Genomic DNA, 17,667 nt, shown 5'->3' on the forward strand with positions numbered 1-17,667 from the left:
CTGAAACTCTTTGGTCGGCCCGAGAGTCCTTGGCCATCAGTTACTCACTACTACTCAGATCTGGGGTCGCCGCCTGCAGAAGCCTTTCTGCGCAGTCCCACCCCTTCGCCTTCGACCCCGATGGGGATGTGCACTGCCCACCCTTTAGTCCCGACTCTGGATAACGCAGCCCGCGGATCCCTCCAGAGCACCCGCGCGGTGCCACGTGCACCCGTCGGCGTTCTGCAGGAGCCTGGGCTTCCTCAAGGCGGGAAGGAAGCCCGAGTGTGTGTTTCATTATATTCAAAGGTTCAAAAAAGTCTTTGATAATTAGAGACTTTTGTATTTAAAAGTTAGAAATCTTTTTAGCAGAACATCCGCCCGCCCCTCCACTGTCTGTCTGACGCCCGCGAACCGGTCTAAATGGTGCTTGCTGGCTGCCCCTGCTTTGGGCTGGTCTGGTACCTCGCCCGTGCTCTTGCCCAGTGTCGGGAGTCCGATCTGAGCGGCCAGGTCAAAAACCCAAGCCCGCAGGCTTTCTCAACTTCCAAGCCAGCATTCTGCCTATTGCTTTATTTGCAATGCTGGAGGTGTTCACAGGCACGTAGTGAGATCCTGCTGGGTGGAAGACGTCAGGGGTGAAAGGGTAGCTGGGGAAAGAGCAGTAGCCTTGGCTGGAGTTCATTTCACATTACGTTTTGAATGTCATTTTTATCTTTACCCCTCGGCACAGCGCCCCCTGGCGGCCTCTGGCCTCGACCAGATTTCCGAGCCGCAGGGTGAGCGCCCCAGGCAGGGCCAGCCCAGCCCTTGGCAAGAACCTCCCGCTTTCTCTTTCCCGGTTCTTCTCTTCGCACTCCTCTCCTCCCTCTCCTCCTCCTTTTCACCTCCCTTTCTCCTCTTCCCACCTTTCTTTCCTTCCTTCTCTCTTTCCTTCTTCCTAGTTTCTGCAGACTCTTAATGAATTTAAACAGGCAACAGATTAACATAGTTCAGATATTTAAAAAAACTATTCAAAGGCATACAATAAAAAGTATGCATTCTAGTAAAACGGTTAGGCAGGCTCCAACATTGAGGAACATTCCACGAAATCCTGACCAGTGCTCTTCAAAACTAGGCAAAGTCTGAGAAACACACAGCCGAGAGGAGCCAGAGACACGACCTTAAATGTGACATGGTCTCTTCGATGATCCTGGAAGAGAAAGGACACTTGGTGAAAACAGATGATATTTGAATCGGGATGTATCTACACTGGTTCAGTAACTGTAATAAACATACCCCAAAGCAAGGTGCTAATAATAGGGGAAACTGGGAGTGGGCTTTATGCAAAGTCTTATTTTTTGCATTTTCTCTATGAATCTAAAATTGTTCAAAAAATATACTTTAAAAGTCTTCATCTCACCTCTGTCCTCCATTGTGCAGTTTCCACCCCTCTATGTATTAATCATTGGTCTGTGTGTGTGTGTGTGTGTGTCATTCAGAGAGTTAGTGTGCAGCACCTTTAAATATCCCTGCCCCTTTACTGAAATGGTGGCTCGCCAGTACTCAGTTCTGCGATTGATTTCTTCCCTTGTTTCCCCTAACAAGAGTGTTTCTTGCTTTTGTTTACAGCCTGGACAGGTCCTCATTCCTGTGGCCTGTTGATGTCTCGCCCTTAATGTTGATGAACTTGGGCTGTTTCCTTTTTTTTTTTTTTTTTTTAACCTGTGGACGTGGCGTGTTAGTATATTGGAGAACTTCTCAGTTGCGGGACTGCGGGACCCTCGAGTGGGTCTGTCTGTCCCTGCGGTGACCGGGCAGCTGAGATTCAATCCACATGTCAAGGTCTGGGGAACACCGGGTAACGCCCCAGGGCTCAGGGCGGCTCAGAGACCCTATCCCCAGCGACTCCCCAGGGGAGGTGGGAGCTTCCCGAGGCTGGCGTAGGTCGTGGGGCTCCCTCGGGAACAGGGACTGCCCCCGGCACTGGATGTCCCGCTGCCCCACCCGACCGTCCCGCCGCCTCCCGGGGCTGCAGGGCCGCCCGCTCGCTGGCCTGGGGCTCCCGTCCCGTCCCCCCGGTCTGCCGCGCCCCTGGCGGTGCCCCGGAGCGCCCTCCATAGGGCGAGACCCCTTCCCCCGCAATCCCAGTCCCCGCGGCCGAGAGACCCGGACCCCGGCACTGACGCACAGCGCCACGTGCGCGTTAGCAACGCCCTTCGATTCTGGGCGACTTGAGACCTTTGGTTTAAGCATTTGCTGAAGAAAAATGTCAGATAAACGGGAGAATCGACCCCTGCAGAGTGAGCGTGCGCTGCTCCCCCAGGCCCCGTCCAGACCCCACTCGCCGGCCCGAGCCCCCCGCCGCTCTTCGGCCGTCCGTCCCTCGGACGGGGCCTCGGCCGGTCCCTCGGACGGTCCCGCGGACGGTCCCGTCTCCGGACCGATTCAGGCCCGGGCTCTCCGCTTCCCCGAGAGCTGCACGCCTTCCGTGGCCAGACGCCACCAGTTTCCGTTTTAAAGACGCGGCCACCCACGGCCATCCGAGGGCGGCGGAAGCCCTGCTTTTCTTTTTAACCGTCGAGTGTTCGTAACGCGAAGAGCGAAGACCTGCACCTGTTCCCACTGTGAGCGCGACGCCAAGTCCCCGGAGCCACGAAGCATCGGAGAGCCGATCCAAGGAAGCGGAGCTGGCGGCGGAGGGGCAGGAGGCGGAGGCGCCCCGAGGCTGAGGCTCTCCGGCAGCTCCAAGGCGGGCCTCGCCCGCGACCCCTGCGTGGCGGGGAAACCTGGGCACCGGCCCGCGGGCCCTGGGACCCGCGTGGCGCGCGTCTGAGCCTCTGCGTTCGCGGATCCTCGCCACTCCGTTCCCGCAGCCCTGTTCCTCCAGGTGGAGTGTCCCCGTGAACGCAGCGCCCGGTACAGGGCCAGGAACACAGCAGGTGCTTAATAAATGTTTCAAACGATCGTGAGTGCGCCAACGCTTTGTTAGCACTGTGCAAACATAAAGAGTTCACAGCCGCAGGAAGAATCCCCCACTCCCTTGTTCTAACTAGTGCAGCTTTAGCAGCAAGCTGCAGTGTTTATTGCCTGGCAAACAGCAGGACAGACGGAGAAGGACGCTGGGCAGGTGGGCAGGTGGGCAGGTTTCAAAGGACGCGGGGACTGGGGGTTCAATAATCTCAGACTGAAGTGAGACCACAAACCGTATGTTCTGGGCATGCGCAGTGAGCGCGTCATCAACCTCATTAGCCAGTAGCCGGGGTCGGTGCATAGGTGCCTCGTTAGCGCAGTAGGTAGCGCGTCAGTCTCATAATCTGAAGGTCGTGAGTTCGATCCTCACACGGGGCACAATACTTTTGTTCTTAGTTTGTCTTTATCCTTGCGGGAAAACCGGGTTTTATTTGCTTTGTCCAAGTCTGAGGCTGACAATAAGCAGGGACGGAGCGAGAGAACTTGCCAGGTCGCCCGAGACAGGGGGAACGCTGCGGCCCCGGCTGCCCAAGAAGGAGCACGTGGCAGGGACTGGGGCCGCACCCCAGCCTCTCCGCTCCGCCGGGTTCCCTAGCCGCTGCCGTTGGGCTTTGGCTGTCGCGGGACACGAGGACAGTTCTGGGCTGGGCCGGGAGCCCCGCAGGCCGAACGCAGAAGGGCACTGGGAGCACGGCACAGCGGAGGCCCTGGGACGGAGGCCCAGAGGTAGTGACTGGGACACGGTGCGGCGGGGAGCGAGGGCACCACGTGAAGAGGCTGGACAGCAGAGGACATCGAAAACCATGGCGGGGAGTTGGGGCTGTGGACTGGGAAGTGACCGGCTGTGATGGGACGGGAGAGGGGTCCCCAGGAGTCACGGAGGCAGCTGCTGGGGGGCAACAGGCCCGGGTCTGCAGAGACCCTGCTGCATTCGAGAGCTACTGCGGTTCCTGTCCTCACCTGTTGAGTTTGCAGTAGTTCATTCATCCTCAAAGATCATCTCCCTTCAGCACAGGTCAAATTAAAAATTAAATGAGACGTGACAACTGTTAACTACTTCTTCATCTTCCAGCCTCTGCAATTCCCAGGGACAATTGCGACAGTACTTCCGGTTTACTGTCCTGGCATGGAGGTCCTTCCAGGAGCTTTCCCTTGGCTCTTTCTAGGATAATAGCCCTCACTCAGCGGACCCTACGCCACGGTGAAGATTCTGCATTTACCTGTGTACGTTCATTCCAGTCATTCAGATACTCGGGAAATAGCACAGGTTAGTTCTGGGGCCCTGTTCACCTGGGGTAATTCAAATTTTGCCCAACACTCCTTGATGACCTGACCCCATTAACCCTGAATTCTCCTGGTGGGCCACAGTAATGAGCATCAGTTCAGAGTCTAGAAATTCTCTAAGGTCTGGGTGTTTTCTTTAATACATAATCATTCAAGTAAAGGGCCACAGGTCCCCTCAGGAAGGCTGAAAGAACACTCATCGCATGCAGGAAGGTCTTTTCTCAAGGGGACCTGGACTTTCTTTCAACCAGGAGGCTTTTTGGATCTAGGAATGAGTGTAGGTCTGGAAACTAGGTGGCAGGCATGACTCCACGGCAGTAAGCGGTCGGGCTTTGGGCCCTCAGGTCTGGTGTTTTCCCTATTACACATGACCCCTTAATGCTGCTACTTCCATGTTGCCTTTTGCTGTAGATGGTTGTCTTTGGCAATTAAACACTGCCATGTGTTTATCCTCTCACCCTCACGTATTGTCTGCGGAGGAGAGCCACCATGGAGCTTTCTTGTTTGCAGATGCTTCCTTCACTCACTGCCTTAAAGAAGGGTCTTTTAGGACCACAGTATATAGTTGGAAGGTGTGGAGGTCCATATGTGTGATAAATTCTATCTAAGCTTTGAATACATTAATCGACCTCATATCATTGAAATTGTCATCTTATCCTTATCAAATAAGGGCCAATACTGGGTCCACATTTGTCAACTAACCAAGAAAACTGTAGAGCCGCTTCCAGTTACACAAGGGTATCCACTGGCCTGCTTCAGTTCCTGCTCTGCAGTAGTGGCCTGGACTCTTCTGCACTTGGTCTTTTCAGTGTGCACGCAGTTAGGTGTCACTAGGGGGTGCTGGAGGGACACTGCAGGAACTGCAGTCTCATCCTAATTGCACTGTGCTGCTCTGCTGACTTGCTCCTGCATGGGTGGGAGATCCAGGGAGTTCTGCTGCAGTCACGTGCTCCAGGGAAGTGCAGTCTGCTCCTTCACTTCACTGCTCTTGACTGCCCCAGCTCGATGACCTCTTCACGGCATGTTGATGACACTGGCATATTCCAGGTCTTAGGTGAGCACAGCATTCTGATGCACTCTGAGCACCTGCCCTCCAGCCTTGGATTGCCTGTGGCTGAGGACTGTTTCCTGCAGTCCTTCTGATGTGGACAGTGAACACACCAGGCCACACTCCACCCTGAGGAGGGCTCCTGATACCCTGTGCATTTTTGCCCATCAATTTTGGCTGATGTGCACCCTGGAGAGTTGCTTCCTGCCGCCTGTGGATGTGGACTAGCTCTGGACAACCCTGCCGCCTGTGGATGTGGACTAGCCTGGACAACCTTTTGAAACGTTCCAGCATCCTTCTTAGACATGTCTGACCCTGAGCCTTGGAGCAGGAGGTTCCTTTCCAAGGCCATCCCTCCTTGAGTGCTCTCCCTCCACCTGTGGCAAGCTTTAGAGTTCTCTCCACATCTTCATGCTTGTTTCCCATCACTAGAACTTTAGGTAATACCTCCCTTATTGCCTGGTTTGTCTCCTGACTGAACCTAGACTGACACGATGAGATTAAACATCAAATTCAGAATCTCTGATGAGTTCACCTGTATTCATAAACCAAGCCTTATACACAGTTCCGTTGTGGTCAACACATACCACCATGGAAACACTCAAATCTTGCTCAACATCAGAGAATTCATACTGGAGGAAAATCCTGTGAATATAAGTAAGTATGAAAAGGCCTCAACTCAAGTTCATAACCTATTCAATGCCATTTAATTCGCTAAAAACAAAAAACAACAAAAAAAAACCCTCAAGTGCAGACAGATGTGGAGAGATTTAACTGAAGCCCAACACCTACCTAAGATGGCCTAGTTTGCACAGATGGAAACCTTATGAAGGTCATAAGCATGAAAAGGCATTTAGGTATTGCTCTTCTTTCACAAATTCAAGGGAGTACCAGAGAAACTTTTTGAATGTACCCAGTGAGTCAGACTCAATCTTTATTCAATCCCAGAGAATTCACATTTTAAAGAAACTGGGGTAAGACTGAGGATGTGATGTCAAGAAGAGATAATCAGGAACATATTTTATGTATTTCATCAAACATGGTAGTCTTAGAAGTGCCAACCAAGCACATATGACTAAAGATACTCAGCCAAGTATCTGAAATCTGCTAAGGCAGTGACTTTATCAAGATTGCTGCTGGGAGAAATGTAGGCACAGAGAAAACTGGAAGAATGTGATTAAAAAGAACTTCATTTGGTTGAGTAATCAGAACTCATTTTTTAAAGTCAACTTTTCAAGATAAACTATCGTAATACATTATAAAGGAGGGGCATGTATTGCAAAACCAATCTGAGTAGTATAAATTCTAGAAAGAGAACCTTAGAGAGGTAAAAATTGGCAGTACACAGCTGATTCCTGCAGGCAGAATCACATTTTTAGGCTCTGAATGCTTTTAGGTGAGCAAGTAATTTCTAGCTGACTTGAGGTTCCCGTCACACCCTATGTATTTCCTACCCTGTGACTCCTGTTGCAAAACACACACCAGCCTAACCCATGAAGGCATATGTTATAATCACTGAAAATGTACAGAGAATTTGGTTGAGGAAACTACTCTTGGGAAGCCAATGCCTTGCACAGTGACAGGACATTATTTTAGTACTTTGATGAGAGAATTCTGCTGACTAAAAGGATTTGGTTCACTGTGAGATTATGCTTTGTGACCCCAGGAAAAAAAAAAAAGACCACTGTGTTGCCCACAGAGTGTATGCTGAACACTGGGCCAAGAACTTTACACGCTGCATCCATATAATCCCCACACGAAGGCCAGGAGCTATTTCTCCTCTCTTTAAAAACGGGGGAGAGTAATGTTCGTGAAATCATGGGCAGCCCTGCTGTGGAGCCGAGAGGGGTGGGGAGGTAGAGCAGGCAGCACTGCTCGGAGCAGCAGGCAGAGGCCAGAGACGCAGGGCCTGAGACGCTGTGGCTGTGGCTGCGGTGGGGCCACTGGCAGAGGGGATTCTGTTGTGGGGAACACAGGGGCAGGAGGGCTGTCATTCCGCCGAGTCCATGCTGATGGAGCCTCCAGCTGCTGCTGAGATAGATGGTTTCTTGGTCTTTATTTCTCCATTTATCTTTAAAGTAAACCTTCATTGCTAAAGTTGCTGAAGCTGCTCTTTGCAACCTGAAAGTCTAACACAGCTTTAAGAGTTTCCAAAAATCTTTTTATTGTGAAAAGTTCAAGAAGCCATTTATAAGAATTAAATAGAAAACATAATTTTTATGGACATATTTTTTTCTATACAGAAGGATGGTCTCCATAGGAATTTAAAATAAACAATATAAAAATCAGTGTCATTGATTGCAAATAGGTATCTCCCTTTGACTATCTCGAGGTGAAGGCCTTTTACGTAGCTAAGAGGTGAGGGGTCTGGCATCTGTCACGAGCTTGCTCGGTGAGCCTCTGGCGGAGATTTCTTACTTTCTTGATGAGATTCTGCTCCGTGCTGTCCCATTCTGCTGTTTTTCTATTTAAAGAAACTTCGAAAACAAAATTTATTATTATTAGCAGTTGAATTTTCTGACATTAGCAATAATATTGCATTTGTTTTGGAGGTAAATGTGTTGCAAAAATCAGTAATAAAACAAACATTCTAAAAACCAGGTTTCTGGAACAAAAAGCTGAACGAATTATCTGGCCCAATGTAGTTCCATTTACAAGTCAAATATTTATTTATAGAACTGAAGAAATGCTATCAGAGAACTTATATTTTAAGTGATTTAACATTTGTAAAATTTATAAATTAGGAACCAAGTTTGACTAAGAATTTGTGTTCTTCAAAACAGTGAGCTTCCTTACTATGATGCTTAATGGTAACGAGAAAAGTCATTCCCAATCATTGTGAAATGTGTTCCATGACTGCTTTCCCAACAATAAAATACATAAATCAAATGTTCTTAATAGCAACTAAAATCAGAAGACTGTTCTATTTTAATCAAGATTAATGGCCATTTCATATGAACTGAAGGGCTAGTAAATATTGGAATTTGGGAAGAAAATCCACAACTTAAAATACACTTCCTGAAATTTAGTTTCATAATCAGTCAGCTTTAATTCCTGAAAAACTATTTTCTTCTCCCAAAGAACTTTCATGCCTTTTTTTGTTTTGCTTCCAAACGACCTAGACTGAGCCAATTCTTTCACTCCATTTGGAAATTCAGAATTATCTGGTTAAAAGTTTAAGTTCTAGTTGGGTGATATGGCATGGGCCTACACTCTCAGCTGCTCTGCAGGCTGAAGGAGGAGGATAATATCAGCCAAGGGGCGTGAAGCCGGCCTGCAAAGTATGGTGAGGAGGAAAAAGTAAATTCTGAGGTGTCAGAATACAGAACAGTCGAGAATCTCTGTATTTCATTTGATTCACAAATGATATTTAGTCTAATTCATATCCTGGCACAGAATTTGTAGGTGCACATATAACTATGAGTTACAAAGAATATTTTATATAATACTGAAATCTTATGGCTTTTTATTAGAAATATTTTTGTAAGTCACTGGGAGGTCAAGAACCAAGGCGAGATGGTTTACACTCAAATGGACACATGTTGGGACAGCTGGAGCAGTCCTCAGGGAGATAGCTTTTATAACAGTTTTCTTTTCTTTTGGTACCAGGGATTGAACCCAGAGGTGCTTAACCACTGAGTCACATCCCCAGTTCATTTTTATATTTTATTTAGAGACAGGGTATCGCTGAGTTGCTTAGGGCCTCACTAATTTACTGAGGTGGCTTTGAACTTACGATCCTGCTGCCTCAGAAGGGATTATAGGCATGGGATAACAGATTTCTTTGGGGGAATAGCTGAATTTGTGATTTTGTTCTTCAAAACTGCTTCAGCAAGATGTGAAAAAGAAGAGGCTGATTCCAGATACAATGATGGAAGAGGGCCAGCAGGAAACCCTCCCCAAAGAATGGGTCAAATCAATCCTCTTCATGGTCCCAGCCCTCCTCCAATGGGTGGTGGATGAGGAAAGTAAATACCTGCTCTAAGAAGGCGCCAACTAGATGTACACATTCACAGCAGAAGGAAAGCAACAAAGAGTGGAGGGCTGACCATGCTGGACGTGGAGATACCTCTATGTCCTCACAGGGGAATGAGGCCATGCTGGGAATCCCCTCTGCAGGGACTGGCCTCACTGACATGCAATTCCATAAATGCATATGTTTGTCTCGTCTTTTTTGACAGTTTATTAAAATATTATTATAGTTTTTTAAAAAAGAAATATTTCTTACAAAGCTCATCTTTCAGGAACCCTGCATTAAAGTTTGTTCTTCTAAAAGAATTCAAAGACCTCCTTAAATTCTGCCTCATCTAATGAAGGTCAGTTGAAAGAAAGCCTAACATTATGGTTTCTTGTCCCCTCTCTCTTTTCACAATAACATACTTGTTAAATCTTTTATGGGTTAGTGTGACTACATTTCTGTAAGATGCCACCCTTCCCTTCCAAACATAAACACAACCCCCAACGCATCAAGCCGAAGGATCTAAAGTCACCCACCAGCCAGCACGAAGCCTTTCTCTGGCAGCAGCCCGCCTGAGTGCCTGCAGCCAGCTCGCCTGGGTCCCAGTGGACGTCAGAGAAGACTTAAGAAAGTTCACAGATGTGAGTGCTGAAAAATGGCCCTGACGTTTTCTTTTTGTAAGGAAGAGAAAGCAGTTTCACACCTCATGTTATTAATTTAGGGGCTTCTGTTAGGACCTCCACCTCGGTTTTGGGACAACAGTGCTAATGTAAACAAAGGGAGTGGCATGAAAGCACTCAGCAGACTTTCTTTATCTGGTGGGTCTGTATCTAGTTTTTCCTCCAGCTGGAAACCTGCAGGATTCTTGCTAACTCCATTTTAGGTTCCTACTGTCCGGGCCCCAGGAAAATGGCACCGACACTCTATAAATACCATTTCAACCACAATCTGCTTAAATATTGTTACATAAAAAATAGAAGAAGAAATCTTTCTTGCTTATCAACTCACGCTGTGTTGAGGAATCCATTTCAGAAGTGTCGTTTAATTGTGAGCTTGAGGCGACCGGTTCATTTTGCAACTGGAGCACTTGTGCTGCAAACGCGAGGTAGAGAGGATGTTTAGGAGGGAGCAGAACTGCCAAGCCAGTGCCCTGGTAAATCAAAACTGTCACGATGGTCAAACCCTGTCATTTCTCTTCTAAAAAAATGCTACCACCATAGAAGGCAAGTAAAGTGTAGTGAGAATGAAAAGCCCAGCTCAAGTTTTCATGACATCTTTTAAAAACACCGGTAACTAAAATGAAAAGCCAACATATAGCCCAGAAATATAGATGTTAGGTAGGGATCCCAAATGTTTGCTGGAAGGGCATGTGAAACGCGGTAGCAAGCCTCTGCCAGGGCTGCTGGGAGCTGCTCGCCACGCGTGGGCCAGGCAGGGCCTCCTCACAGCCACGCACAGCAGGCCTCAGCAGCCCGGCCTTGTGAGAGCAGGCGCAGCCGCTCTGGGGCCAAGGGCGGCCCCCGCTATTTATCAAGTGCTCTCCTCGTGCAAAGCAGACTCAAGTCTCAGCTGAAGTTTCACTGTCCCAACTCCTACAGCGTCGCCTCAGTGACACCGAGGTCTTCTCTGAGAAAGGTCCAGCCAACAACCCTACCGCGGGCTCTTCCTTTCTCCTCCGGCCACGCCCACCTCGGGGTCTCATTGACTTGCTGTGACACCTGCTGCAGTTCTACCTGCTCCAGAGAGCTTTAGCTAATGGTTTTAACTCAGAGTTTTGGCTCACGAGTCATTAAGATAGATCTGACTAGTGTGACCCGGACGGTGGACGATCAGGAGCGTGTGAAGGGGCGCTGCCCGGCGGAGGTCATGCACAGGTCCGCGCCGCTCCAGGGCGCGGAACTTACCCAGGGAAGACGAAGATTCCACTAGGGTACATGTGCAGGGGACGCTTCTAAATAAAACGCCTGCAGAAAACCGCAAGCTCCCAGCCTCCGGCACAGGCGAGGGTTGAAGGCCGGCCCTTCCCCCTTCCTGAGTCCAGATCTGCCAGTTCTGGCCGCTTTCATCTGTCCTTCAAAACACTGGCCACTGCTGCTTAATTCACCTTCCCCAAGGGCTGTCTGTGGATATTATCTCAGTTCAAACAACGATGGCTCCCTTTTGCCTACAGCAATGTTTCAAACACTACCAAATTAAATTGCCATGTGAGGTCCTGGACATGTGAATTAAAAAAAAAAATCTTTAATTTATAAAGAATAATGAATGCTAATTGTAACAAATTTGAACATAAAAAATAATGCAAAAAGTGAAAGCTTCTATATTTTTTGTATTGCAACTCCTTTGTTTTTCTTCATTTAATGTATATATTGTAAAGGCAATTCTTTATGACCTTATTTATTATTATTGATTTGAGGTGCTGGGGATTGAACCCAGGGCCTTACACATGCTAGGCAAGGACTGAGCTGCATTCCCAGATTTTAAAATTAAAAAAAAAAAAAAAATACTTTTTTTATTTGAGTCAGTGTCTAAATTGCCAAGGCTGGTCTTGAACTTGGCAATCTTCCTGCCTCAGCCTCCTGAGTGACGTAGATTACAGGCATGCATCACTGTGCTGGCCTCTTTATTACTTTGTTTTTTTGTTTTCTGGCTTTTTTTTTTTTTGGAACATAGATGCAAAAATGTTTAATAAAATTCTGGCAAATCACATACAAAACCATATTAAAAAGATAGTGCACCATGATCAAGTGGGATTTATCTCAGTGCAAGGTTGGTTCAACATATGGAAATCAACAAGTGTGATTCATCACATCAATGGTAAAGACGAAAATCACATGATTCTCTCAACAGATGCAGAAAAAACATTTGACAAAATACAACATCCATTGTATAGGTTTTCATGTGGACATGAACTTTAAACTCATTTGAGTGAAACCAAATTGCTGATTATACATTATGTTTAGTTTTGTGAGAAAATGTCAAATTGTCTCCTGACATGGCTGTGCCATGTTGTATTCCCATCAACAAGTAATGAGAGTTCTTGGCTCATTCTTTTAATTGGGTAATTTGTCTTTTTCAGTGTTTACGAGTTTTGTATGTATCATGTGAACACAAAGTCCCCTACCATTTTGACTACGGATTCCCCCACATTCTCTGGATCTTTTTTTTTAAATTTATTTTTATTGTAAACAAATGGGATACATCTTGTTTCTCTGTACATGAAGTAGAGGCATACCATATGTGTAATCATACATTTACATAGGGTAATGGTGTTTGATTCATTGTTTTTTTTTTTTTCCTTCCCCCCACCCCTCCCACCCTTCTTTTCCCTCTATACAGTCCCTCCTTCCTCCATTCTTGCCCCCCTCCTACCCCCCATTATGTGTCATCATCCGCTTATCAGCGAGATCATTCATCCTTTGGTTTTTTGAGACTGGTTTATCTCACTTAGCATGATATTCTCCAATTTCATCCATTTGCCTGCAAATGCCATAATTTTATTATTCTTTATGGCTCAGTAATATTCCATTGTATATATATATATACCACAGTTTCTTTATCCATTCATCAACTGAAGGGCATCTAGGATGGTTCCACAATCTGGCTATTGTGAACTGAGCAGCTATGAACATTGATGTGGCTGTATCTCTGTAGTATGCTGATTTTAAGTCCTTTGGGTATAGGCCAAGGAGTGGGATAGCTGGGTCAAATGGTGGTTCCATTCCAAGTTTTCTAAGGAATCTCCACACTGCTTTCCAGAGTGGCTGCACTAATTTGCAACCCCATCAGCAGTGTTTGAGTGTACCTTTTTCCCCCCATCCTCTCTAACACCTATTGTTGCTTATATTCTTGATAATCGCCATTCTAATTGGGGTGAGATGGAATCTTAGGGTAGTTTTGATTTGCATTTCTCTTATTACTAGAGATGTTGAACATTTTTTCATATATCTGTTGATTGCTTGTAGATCTTCTTCTGTGAAATGTCTGTTCATTTCCTTAGCCCATTTGTTGATTGGGTTATTTGTATTCTTGGTGTAGAGTTTTTTGAGTTCTTTATATATTCTGGAAATTAGTGCTCTATCTGAAGTATAAGTGGCAAAGATTTTCTCCCACTCTGTAGGCTCTCTCTTCACATTGTTGATAGTTTCCTTTCCTTTGCTGAGAGAAAGCTTTTTAGTTTGAATCTATCCCAGTTATTGATTCTTGCTTTTATTTCTTGTGTTATGGGAGTCCTGTTAAGGAAGTCTGATCCTAAGCCAACATGTTGAAGATTTGGACGTCCTTTTTCTTCTATAAGATGTGGGGTCTCTGGTCGGATTCCAAGGTCCTTGATCCATTTTGAGTTGATTTTTGTGCAGGGTGAGAGATAGGGGTTTAGTTTCATTCTGCTGCGTATGGATTTCCAGTTTTCCCAGCACCATTTGTTGAAGAGGCTATCTTTTCTAAATTGCATATTTTTGGCACCTTTGTCTAGTATGAGAAAACTGTATTTATTTGGGTTTGTGTCTGTGTCCTCTATTCTGTACCATTGATCTACCTGTTTTGGTACCAATACCATGCCGTTTTTGTTACTATTGCTTTGTAGTATAGTTGAAGATCTGGTATTGCGATACCCCCTGCTTCACTCTTTCTGCTGAGGATTGCTTTAGCTCTTATTCTTCCAGATGAATTTCATGATTGCTTGCTCTATTTCTGTGAGGTACGTCATTGGAATTTTAATTGGAATTGCATTGAATCTGTATAGCACTTTTGGTAGTATGTCCATTTTGACAATATTAATTCTTCCTATCCAAGAACATGGGAGATCTTTCTATCTTCTAAGGTTTTAATTTCTTTCTTTAGTGTTCTGTAGTTCTCATTGTAGAGGTCTTTCACCTCTTTTGTTAGATTGATTCCCAAGTATTTTTTTTCGAGGATATTGTGAATGGGTAGTTTTCCTAACTTCTCTTTCTGAAGATTCATCACTTATGTATAAAAATATATTAGATTTATAAGCATTGATCTTATATCCTGCTACTTTCTTTATTACTTTGAATTATTATTTATTTAATGAATTGGTATTATATGTACTGCAAAATTCAAAAGGAATAAAAAGGTACAACTAAATTCCTTCAACCCTTGCCTAGGGGGCAGGCTTATCACAACAGAAGGATCAGCCCCTCCAGCTGGCATTAGAGTCCTTATTTTCCAAGATAGCTAGGGCTACCCTGTACACAAGTTCTCTGCTCCAGCTGGCCCAACTTATATCACTAACACAGGCAACTTCCTACCATTGTTTAATCACAATTAACAAGTTCCATTATGAATAATCAGAGTTCATGGAGGTTTTTGGTTGACCAATCCACACAAACATAAGAAAAATTTTGTTTGCGTGTGTGTATGTGCGTGTTTCGGGAGATGTTTCCCAAAGAGGTCCAGAAACCATAGTGGTTAGAAACAGTATAACATAATGTTAAAATTGTAACAAAATTAAAGATCACCAAGTCTGTAATCTTCTCATTTTGCAAATAGAAAACTGAAGAGCAGTAAGTATTTCAGAGTAAATCCAAATGGGAGTGGTTAGATACGGCATACAGCTCAGTGACAGGAGCTGAGTGTCCTGAAACCCTCGTGTCCACCCCACAGAGTGGGCTGTCCTGCGGTGGAGGGCTCCTGCAGTCGATCAGCACTCCTCCTGTCTCAAGTGTCATCCTGCTTCTCTAAGCCCTCCCCTTTCTTCAAGGTCCAGTAATTTTGAACCCTGGTCCAGTGACCTTAATCAGCAACAGGATTTACTGATGCCTTCTTTTTTTAAGTAATATTTCATTGATAAATAATTCACAGACCACAAACTGTATACTTTCCTAGTGTACAATTCAGTTATTAATATATTCAGTTACACAACTGTCACCACTAATTTTAGACTATTTTCATCACCCCAAAAGAATCCCCATATCCTTGCCACTTCCAGGCAACCACAAACTACTCTGATGTCCACAGATTTGCCAACGTGGACATTTACATGAAGAGGATCACGTCTGGTTTCTTTAGTCTGGCATGGGGTTCATGGTTCGTCTTTTTTTGGTGGTGGTGGTATTGGGAACTGGACCCAGAGTCTTGCTCGAGACAGGCAGGCATTTCCCTGTGAGCCCCTCCCTAGCCCTGAGGGTCATCCATTTTGTAGCATGGATCAGCACATATTCCTTATAAACGAGAGAGGTTCTGTTACATGGATAGATCGCATTGTTTATCCATTCCTCATTTGAAGGACATCTGGGTTGTTTCTATTCTGACTATTATAAATAATGATGCCATGAACATTCATGTATAAGTTTTTACACAAACATATGCTTTGGATTCTCAGAAGGACATACCTAGGGGGTGGACCACTGGGTTAACCTTCTGAGGAACTGCCAAACTAACTTCCAAAGTGATGCCACCATTTACATCCCCACCAGCAATGTTCCCACCCCTCTGATCCCCACTGACCCTTTACTGTTTGTCTTCTTGATCACAGCCACCCTAGAGTGTGTGGAGTGGTATCTCATTGTGGTTTTGATTTCACTTCCCTTTACCTAATGATTAATGAGGTGAACATTTATTTCATGTGCATGTTGGCCATTTTTGTATCTTCTCTAGAGATATGTCTGTTCAAGTGCTTTGCCATTTTAAAACATAGTCTTAAGTTTCTAGACCTGGGCTCTTAGGGATGGCAAGGCAAGAACCAGAAAGTTCTGTCTTCTGAAAGATAGTAAGAACTTCCTGACATTGCTAATAGTTTCAATATTAGGCAAAAATGTTAAGTAAATCTGTCACTGGCACATTCTGACCTGTTTGCTACTTCCTGGTACCTGTCTTCTAGGTCCTGAGTGAAAAACCAACTCTGAGCTCCTCCAATCAAAATGCCTTCTTAGGGGCTGGGGTTGTAGCTCAGTGAAAGAGTACTCGCCTGGCATGTGTGAGGCACTGGGTTTGATTCTCAGCACCGCATATGAATAAAAAATAAATTAATTAAAGCCCCATAGACAACTGAAAAATATTTTTTAAAAGCCCCACCTTTCTAATTGTAGCCAATTATCTTCTGCTTTTCGGGTCACATAATTATGACTAAATTATATACCCTGATTAAAGAAATGACTGAAAGCTCCTTAGAGGTTTACCTTGTAGAAACTGGATGTTCATTAACAAATTCTCTCATTGGTAAAATTTAGGAGGGTTAAACTTTAGGTAGCATAGAGGGGACCCATTATGGAGGCAGAGGGGACATGTGTTAGAAGAATAATGATGGGAGCTTTCTGCAATTTCCCACATTTTTTTTCTATTTCTAAATATGTAGGTTCTTGAAAAGATTAAAAAATTTTTTTTTCCTTTCTACAACAGGGCTATGTATGAGAGGGTTAGGGAGAAAAGACAGCTCCAGGAGACAGTATCTTTCGTAAGCCAGTTTTAAATAATAAATTTGTGCAAAGTCACATTCTACCCCCCACTTCTCCCAACTACTAAATCTCAAGTATGAGAGGAAATGAGGGGTTGCAAAAGTAGGAATGATTAAGTGACAAAACATCTAACCTAGATTTTTCTTTTTGGATTTGTGGTTGAAGCTCAAAACATTATGCCAAGTAAAAGAAGTTAGACACAAAAGACCATACATTGTAGTACTCCATTTACACAAAATCTCCTGAAGAGAAAACTCTAGAGACAGCAAGCAGATTAGTAGTCACCAGTAGCTGGTGGGGAGTGAGTGGAAAAGGGGAGTAACTGCTAATTAGTACAGAGTTTACTTTGAGGTGTCAAATAAAGTTCTAAACTTGGCTTGTGGTGACAGTCACACAGCTCTGAATAGATTTCTTAACATACAGCAATACAACAACACTGTACACTATAAAACAGGTAAATTGAATGGTATGTGAATCACACATCAGTGAAGCTGTGATTTTAAAATAATGTACATACATTATAAAAGACTAAAACAATACAAACATAGTAAAAGTTTCCCATATCTGCACTCTATTTTAGAATTTTAAATTATAATATATGTAAGTTATAATTTTAATTTTTTCAGTTGATTTTGTAAACCTTGTACCAAAGCCTAATGTTTGATTAGATCCTATAAGAAGATTCCTATGATATACATTAATATACTATTATTCTGAGGAACAGCTATTGGCAAGGCACATATTTTTACTAAAATGAACTAGAAATAGCACTTTTTTTTTTTTTTTTTTGCGATGCTGGGGATCAAACCCAGGGCCTTGTGCTTGCAAGGCAAGCACTCCACTGACTGAGCTATCTCCCCAGCCCTAGAAATAGCACTTTGGAAGCAAATCACAATCTAGAAAATTAAGAGGATGTCAAGGGGCCATGGATCTATGGAATGCAACAGTCCCACAGGGTGAAACACTGTTTTTGATTGGAGCTTTGTTTTTTAACACAGCCACCTCCTCGGCCCTCCTCCCCTCCTCCCGCCAAA

At 44.9% G+C, this 17,667-nt stretch overlaps 2 protein-coding genes and 1 non-coding gene across 4 annotated transcripts in view; 1 reads left to right on the forward strand and 2 right to left on the reverse strand.

Annotated features, from left to right (window-relative positions):
• Positions 1-970: 970 nt before the first annotated feature.
• On the reverse strand, positions 971-3,232 carry LOC124978710 (uncharacterized). Its single transcript, XM_047542628.1, has 3 exons — positions 3,049-3,232; positions 2,575-2,903; positions 971-1,171 (listed from the first exon to the last, which is right to left on the reverse strand). Exons 1-3 carry the CDS (start codon positions 3,230-3,232, stop codon positions 1,034-1,036), a joined length of 651 nt encoding a protein of 216 aa, XP_047398584.1. The 3' UTR covers positions 971-1,033.
• A 4-nt stretch (positions 3,233-3,236) lies between these two features.
• Trnam-cau (transfer RNA methionine (anticodon CAU)) lies at positions 3,237-3,309 on the forward strand. The gene has a single exon. It is a non-coding gene; the product is annotated as a tRNA-Met (tRNA).
• Positions 3,310-7,050: 3,741 nt separating this feature from the next.
• The window catches only part of Tbc1d31 (TBC1 domain family member 31), an 89,357-nt gene continuing 78,740 nt past the window's right edge, over positions 7,051-17,667 (reverse strand). The window contains exons 20-21 of one of the 2 annotated variants that reach the window (XM_047521943.1): positions 10,230-10,313; positions 7,051-7,740 (exon numbers count right to left, since the gene is read on the reverse strand). In XM_047521943.1, the coding sequence (XP_047377899.1) occupies positions 7,607-7,740; positions 10,230-10,313 (218 nt within the window). In that variant the 3' untranslated portion in view covers positions 7,051-7,606. The remainder of the gene's footprint in view (positions 7,741-10,229; positions 10,314-17,667) is intronic. The other variant, XM_047521935.1, reaches the window with a different exon arrangement.

Source organism: Sciurus carolinensis, chromosome 1, assembly GCF_902686445.1.
Source record: "Sciurus carolinensis chromosome 1, mSciCar1.2, whole genome shotgun sequence".
NCBI classification, from domain to species: Eukaryota; Metazoa; Chordata; class Mammalia; order Rodentia; family Sciuridae; genus Sciurus; species Sciurus carolinensis.

What these genes read in the sequence shown, in the direction of transcription:
- LOC124978710 (XM_047542628.1), bottom strand. Translation starts at nt 3,232, where the DNA reads ATGCACCGACCCCGGCTACTGGCTAATGAGGTTGATGACGCGCTCACT. An exon ending in TCTGTCCTGCTGTTTGCCAG is followed by an intron (nt 2,904 to 3,048) that starts GCAATAAACACT and finishes ACATTTATTAAG; the next exon opens with CACCTGCTGTGTTCCTGGCC. An exon ending in CGCGCTCACAGTGGGAACAG is followed by an intron (nt 1,172 to 2,574) that starts GTGCAGGTCTTC and finishes TTTCTCTTCCAG; the next exon opens with GATCATCGAAGAGACCATGT.